The following is a 7023-nucleotide window of genomic DNA, read 5'->3' as shown; positions in this document are numbered from 1 at the left end:
GCCTCCCTCCCGGTGCAGCCACGGAAGCTCCCGGGGCCACAGTCCAGGGCCTGTGGGTACAGCCTAGCTTCCCGGCACCCAGGAGGTCTGCACTCCCTGGGGCTGCTGGCAGAATGGGGCCGTTCCCTATGGCACCTGCTCCCCACTGTCAACTGTCCCCCAAGTAGCCTGACTTCCCAGCGACCCCTCCTGCTTTATGCAGCCGTGGAAAAGCTCAGGTCGCCTGTGGGGAGGGGCTGGACTCCTGTGCGGGCCCTGGGCTGCCGTGAGGCTGATTCAGGGCCACCTCCCCAGGCTCCCAGCATCATGGGGCCACCAGAGCACCAACAGGGCCCTGGCGCCCCGACTTCCAGGCTGCCCAACCCAGGTGCCTGGGGCCGACCCCCGAGGGAAGTCCAGACAAGCTGGCCCCGCCCCCACGGTGGGGCATTCTTTGGCTTTTGCTCAGCCAACAGGCCATGTGGCCGCGGCTTGGGAGTGACATCCTGGCTGCTCCCCAGCGACCCTGCAGGCCTCCACTGAAGGTAGTGGCCGCTCAGCCTACCAGAGCCCCTCACTCGACCCCAGGGGCCCAGGATGAGAAACTTCAGTTGACAAGTAGGGAGAAGAGTGGGGAGAGGCACCCCAGGGCCCTCTCCAGGATCGCCATTCCGGTCGGGACGCGGGCTGGGCTCCAGGGCCCGTACTGACCAAATGCCCCGGGGAGGGGTCGGGCGGGTGTCCGGGGGCGGGGCGGTCGCGTGGTCCCTCCCGGAGGCGGCGCGCAGGGAGAGGGGCCAGAGCGCGCACCGGGAGGAAGGGAGGGAGGCAGGGCCGAGGGCGGAGCGGAGCGCGGCGAGTGCGGTGGCCGGGCCGCCGAACGACCCCGAAGCGGCCGCATCTCCTGCCCCGCGTCCCTGGCCTGCTCCTTTGACCCGGCCAGAGGCGGTGGGTGCGCGGCGCGCAGACCTTTGCGGAGGCGCCGGGGGCTCAGCATCGGGCCGGGGCCGGGGGGGCGCCGGGGCCGGGGGGCGGCGCTCCGGCCCGGCCCGGCCCCGCCCGATGTCCATGAGCGCGAACACCATGATCTTCATGATTCTGGGGGCGTCGATCGTGATGGTGAGCGGAGGGGCTTCCCGCGAGCCCGCTCCCCCACCCGCTCCCGCCTCCCGCGCCCGCGCGCCTCCTGCCGCCTCCCCCTCCCGCGCCTTGTTTACCGGCCGCGCGGCCTGCGCTCCCCCTGCCCGGCCTGTGCTCCCTATCCCGGCTGCCCTGAGCATCCCCATCCCCCAGCCTGTGCTCCCCCACCCCTCGGCCTCCGCTTCCCCACTCCTCCGCCTGCGCTCCCCCATCCCCAGTGCCCCACCCCCACCTGGACACCCCGGCCCGGCTGCTCCTGGGCTCTGACCGGTCATGGGCTCTTCCAGGCCATCGCGTGCTTGATGGACATGAACGCGCTGCTGGACCGATTCCACAACTACATCCTCCCGCACCTGCGGGGCGAGGACCGCGTCTGCCACTGCAACTGTGGCCGGTGAGTCTGTGCCCGGCAGGGCACACGCGTGATCACACGTGTGGGGCTCAGGGCCCACTGGGGTGCGGGGAGCCCCCAGCAGGCCTGCGAAGGGCCGCGCTAGGCCAAAGGGGCTGCTTAGTCCTGTGCCAGGCCCGGTGGGGGAAGGACTGTCCAGCCTCCTGCGGGTACCTGGGGGTTGGCCAATCGCGTTCCGGAGGGGGGAGCATGCCTGAGTCAGTTAGGACCCCCTCCCAAAACCCCTTCAGAGAGAGGGTGATGGGCAGAACAGGTCCCAGGCCTCCTGGTCCAGGGCCTGGAGGCCAAGAAAGCATCAGCCCAGCCTGGCGTCCGGGAGGAATCCTGCACAGGGCTTTGCCCACAAAGCACACCAGCCTCCACCCTGGACCCTGCACTGTGTCCATGAACTTTCCTGGGAGCCAGGTACAGGGAAGTGCAGCCACTCAAGGTGGGCAGGGCCCAACCCCTCACTGTACAGAGGAGGAACTGAGGCAAAGGGGTGGAGCTTGCTCAAGGTCACTCAGAGAGCTTGGAGAGCCCAGGCCCCTCCACCCACTGTGACCCCCATCCTGTGCACATGTAATGACGGCGTCCTCCTGGCCATGCATGTTTGTACGTCCATGTACGAAATAAACATCTCATGAGACGCGAGTGTGTGTACCGTCTGTGCATATACATGTGGGTACACAGCACACGCGCATGTCCGCATGCACACCCTCACCCCCGCAGGACACCCTCGTGCTGGGATCAATGAGAAAGCGGACAGAGGCTTGAGCGGATAGAGACTTACCCAAGGTCACACGGCTAGTAAGAAGCGGGTCACAAACCCCAAAACCTGTTCTTCATCCCGACGAGTGCACACGTGGCCAGTGTGGGAGTCAAGCGGGCTTCATGCCTCACTCAGCATGCCCCATGCCTGTGGCTGCTGACCCAGGTGTTGAAGCAGAACCGGGCATTGGAACAAGCAGACAGCAGTGCACAAATCCCTCACCTGTGCTGGCCAGGAACCACCAAGAGCATTTCCTAGGTGGCCATGCCTTCCCAGAGATCCTTCTGTTCCTGCCCTACACTAAGAAAAGGCACTGGGTCAGCCCACTCCCTCCTGGGGTGGCCCTGACTGAGTGGGTGTAAACTGGGGTACCTGAGACCCTCCTGGTGGCGTGCGCAGCACCCGGCCCTGACCTGAGCTCTGGAAGCATTAGTACACACATTCTACATGTGTGGGCTGTGGTATTGTGACCAGCATCCATGTGCCTGTGGCCCCTTACTGAGGGCGGACAGGATGTATTCAGAGTATACTTGCACAGGGTGTGTGTATGCGTCATATGCAGTGTCCAGAATACATGTGGGCTCATATAAGCAGATGTCTATGGGGTACACACTGAGCTGGGCCTGTGTGCACAGGTTAGTGTGTCTGTGGATGCAGAGAACATGGAAAGCCACATCTGCTATGGACAGAGAGTGTTTCTGCATGTATGTGTCCACATGTGTGTGCTTTGTACACTTCACTACATACATGATATGTAAATTCAGTGTACAAAATATTGTTTATTGACAACATACATGTGTATGCCCAGTACATGTATATAATACCATATACAGAGGCCAGTGTGCTCTATGTGGGTCCAGCGACTGTCTGCAGAGTAGTTTTGCACATGGGGCATCAGTGTATAAACCATGTACACACATTGCCACAATGGACTCTACCCATGTGTGTACACACCATGTACAGAGTAAGCATGCACACATGTGCATGCCTTCTACATACCTATATGGAAAATTTTATGCAGAGGACATGTATGTAAATTAATGCTTTAAAGTGTGCGTGCCAGCAGGCGGTCTGTGCACACAAACCTGTGCATGTGCCATGGTGCCCACAGAGAGGATGGCTCTGTGCAAAGCCACGTGCATGTGCATCTCCGTGTGATATGCGCCATGCTTGTGCCTCGGCAAGCATACACGTGCACACATGGTGAACTCACGGGCCGAGTCCATGGTATACACGCCATGTCCTGTGCATGTGGCCGGCGTGTATACACAACATGCGTTGGACCGCAGGTAAACACATGCAGCATGCATGGTCCAGGTGGGACACATGTATGTACTCATCATGGAAATATGTGTGCACATGAGAGACCTGAGCCCCCACTCCCAGGAGCCTGCATTGGAGGAAGAGGGGTACAAGGGGCAGGGGAGGAGCTGCAGATGCCAGGCGAGTGATGGAGGCACAGATTGTGCCCTCCAACCCCCAGGGGTCCTGAGCTACCTGGGGTGGTTGTGCCTGGCCTCACCCTTCTTGCAGAGCACTGGGAGAATTTCTGGCTCCCTTGGTGATCCAGTCTTTGAAGCGTGCTGCCCTGACCTGCTGTGTGTCCAGGAGTATGAAGCAGACATCCTGAGGAAGACCCTGTCGGAGGTCGTAGGCCCAGAAGGCTGGGGAGGCAGGAGAGGGTGGTGAAGTTCAGTATCATCAGCCTCCATGAGGCCTGGGGTGCTCTGGGTGACGGGGACTGCTCATGGGTTGTGAAGGGCGTCCTCTCCTGGGGGCCAGGAAGCTGCTGCACATTCTAGATGGTGATCAATAGTTTTCCATCACTTACTGATGACTCATAATGGCTATTGACAAACTGATCAGATAAGCAACGACTGCCAGGTGTCAGGCGGTTCTTGCTGACTGACCCAGGGTGGGTGGCCCCTGCTCTATGGAGCTGTGGTGGCTGAGGTCCCAGCCACTGGGACTGGGCACACTCTGTACGTGCTGTGCACAGTGGCCTCCAGGGCTCCCAGAAGGAGCAGGAGAGGGTGTGAGGAGAGGCCTGTCTGCTGCCATCCCCTGGGCTGGGTTTGGGGCTCCAGGACTCCACTGACCCCAAGGAGAGGAAGTCACTGTGTGGCCAGTATTGGTTCAGCAGGGCCCGAGGTCAGGGAGAACTGGTGGGATTTCCATTTGGGGGAAGGTCTCTGGGGGGCAGTGAAGCAAGGGGGGTGGGTAAGGTCCTATCTTCACTAAAGACCAGGCGGAGGTGTTGACATCTAACTGAAGGGAAAATGGGAGAAGTAGGTTTGGGAGGGAGGAGCTATTTTTAGGTGTGAGTTTGAGGTGTCTGTGGATCCCACATGGAGACGCCAGGCAGGCAGCTGGAGCCCGGAGTAGATGTGTGGGGTGGCAGGGACTTTAGGGGGTGGGGATGGAGAGTTGGAGAAGCCAGGAAAGGGACTTAGGGAGGAGGGGGAACCAGGAGAGGTGGCCTCCTGGGCAGGAGGACCCCAGGGAGGCCCCTGCACTGCTGGGCAAGAGGAGGGGCTGCGGTAGCTGGCGAGAATGGGAGCTGAGGGTGCATGGACCCCACTGCGTCTTGGCTCCCAGCCTCTCTTGACAGTGAGGGGGGTTGGCGAGCCCAGAGTCTGTTGTCCTGAGTGTGGTCTCCTAGGCAGGGCCTCTCCACCTGGGACCATGGGCCCAGAGGCCTTCTTGGAGGAGGAGGGTATCCAGGCTGGTCTGAGGCTTGAGGGGGCTTTGCGGGGAGGGTTTAGTGTGATCGTCAGAGGCAACAGAGGCAAGCGAGGACCTGGAGGGTTCAGATGCCCAAGTCTGGCCAGTGGAGGGAGGGGAGGCTGAGAGGCACAGGCTTTGGTAGATGGTGGGATGCAGGGGAAGGGCCACGGTCCAGAGAGCCCTGGACAGCTGAAACCCTGCCATCCCACCGTCCATAGTCCATTGGGAGCAGCGAAGCAGACAAAGGCTTTGCAGATCCGTGCAGGGCACAGGCCAGGGCGTGCCCCCGGGAGAGGGGATGAAAGGATGGGGTACTGGGCAGTGCATCAAGGACGGAGGAGCAAAAGGAAGACCCAAGACCCAGGGCAGGATGACAGCACTTGGCTTTGCCTGCAGGGGGAGCTGAGGAAGGGGCTTGTGAATATCAGGTGCAGAGAGAGGCCAGAGGGGTGGTCCCAGAGGGGCCGCATCCGCCCCGTGTCCAGCAGGTGGGCTGTGACCTGGGCCGTCACCCTGGAACAGTCCGTCTACCTGCACTGTGCTTGTGACCCCGTCAGGGTCAATGATAAGCCCCAGGCCAGGCAGAGGAGGGAGGGGTGACGCACGGGCAGGCGCACCCCTGGCCAGCACCCGGACGTCACGCTGACCACTGATCTCGCCCACGCCCACCCTCTGGGCAGCCTCCGCCTGGGGGCCGGGGCCCTGGGCGAGTCCGCTGGCCCCTTCCGGCCCTCAGCCCCACAGGGCTGCTTCAAAGACCCCAGCAGGGATCCCCGCGCGCCCCGCGGGAGAGGTGCCAGCCCGCCCTGCCGCCCCCAGGCACCACATCCACTACGTGATCCCGTACGACGGGGACCAGTCGGTGGTGGACGCCTCCGAGAACTACTTCGTGACAGACAACGTCACCAAGCAGGAGATCGACCTCATGCTGGGGCTGCTGCTCGGCTTCTGCATCAGCTGGTTCCTGGTGTGGATGGACGGCGTCCTGCACTGCGCGGTGCGCGCCTGGCGGGCCGGCCGGCGCTACGGTAAGAGCTGCGCCCCGCCTGCCCCGCCCTCGCCTGCCCCGCCCTCGCCTGCCCCGCCCTCGCCGCCCCGCCCTCGCCTGCCCCGCCCACGCCCGCGGAACCCCGCCCCTGGCACGCCCAGCCCGGCTAGCTTCGCCTCAGGCCACGCCCCTTCGCGCCCCGCCCACGCAGACCACGCTCCCGGCACGCCCCTGGCCCCGCCCCGCCCACAGGCCACGCCCCTCACGCCAGTCTCAGGCGCTGTCGCACTCTGGGCCAAGCCTCACCCAGACCACGCCCAGCCCGAGCACACCCGACTCTAAAGCCACGCCCCTCTCCCGGCCCCGCCCGACACACCGTCCCCGCCCTTTCGCTCTAGCCACGCCCCAGCCCGACCACACCCACCGCGCCGGCCCCGCCCCGGCCTGACCACAGACCCCGATCACGCCCTCAGATGGCTCGTGGACCTGGCTGCCCAAGCTGTGCAACCTGCGGGAGCTCGGCAGGCGGCCGCACAGGCCCTTCGAGGAGGCGGCCGGGAACATGGTGCACGTGAAGCAGAAACTCTACCACAACGGCCACCCGAGCCCGCGGCACCTTTAAGCCGCGCGCAGGACTCGCGGGGCCACCGGCCTCCGCGCCCTCGTACACGGGACTGGACGGCCGCCTGGGCCAGGGCGCCCCGGCCGCCAGGTGTGTCCAGCGGAAGGTGCTGTCTCCTCTTCTTTTTATAAAGGGGTCGGGGTGGGGCCGGTCTGGGGGCAGGACCCCGGTCTCCAGGGCCAGGCAGGGCGCTGGGGCTTGGGGCAGCAGGGGCCCCACGTCCTGCCCTCGGCCTGCGCCTGGCCTGGGACCATGTTTGTTACGTAAAACCGGCTGTTTCCTATGTGCCGGTGTCCTTCTCCGTCCTGGCGGAGGGGAGGCCGGGAGATGGTCTGAGCAGAGAAGGGGGCCGGACCCCGGCCGCACCCACGTCTGCACACGGGAGCATGTGCATGGGGCGTGTG

The 7023-nt window shown here is 63.8% G+C and overlaps 1 protein-coding gene across 1 annotated transcript; it reads left to right on the top strand.

The window, feature by feature from the left end:
• Nucleotides 1–1041: 1041 nt before the first annotated feature.
• Nucleotides 1042–6662, top strand: TMEM240 (transmembrane protein 240). Its single transcript, XM_036281501.1, has 4 exons — nt 1042–1098; nt 1407–1513; nt 5829–6037; nt 6471–6662. The coding sequence occupies exons 1-4, from the start codon at nt 1042–1044 to the stop codon at nt 6617–6619; spliced, it is 522 nt and encodes a 173-aa protein (XP_036137394.1). The 3' UTR covers nt 6620–6662.
• The last annotated feature ends 361 nt before the right edge of the window (nt 6663–7023 follow it).

The sequence above is a fragment of the Molossus molossus genome, unplaced genomic scaffold, assembly GCF_014108415.1.
Source record: "Molossus molossus isolate mMolMol1 unplaced genomic scaffold, mMolMol1.p scaffold_m16_p_35, whole genome shotgun sequence".
NCBI lineage: Eukaryota > Metazoa > Chordata > Mammalia > Chiroptera > Molossidae > Molossus > Molossus molossus.
This window is presented reverse-complemented; position numbering and strand designations above follow the sequence as displayed.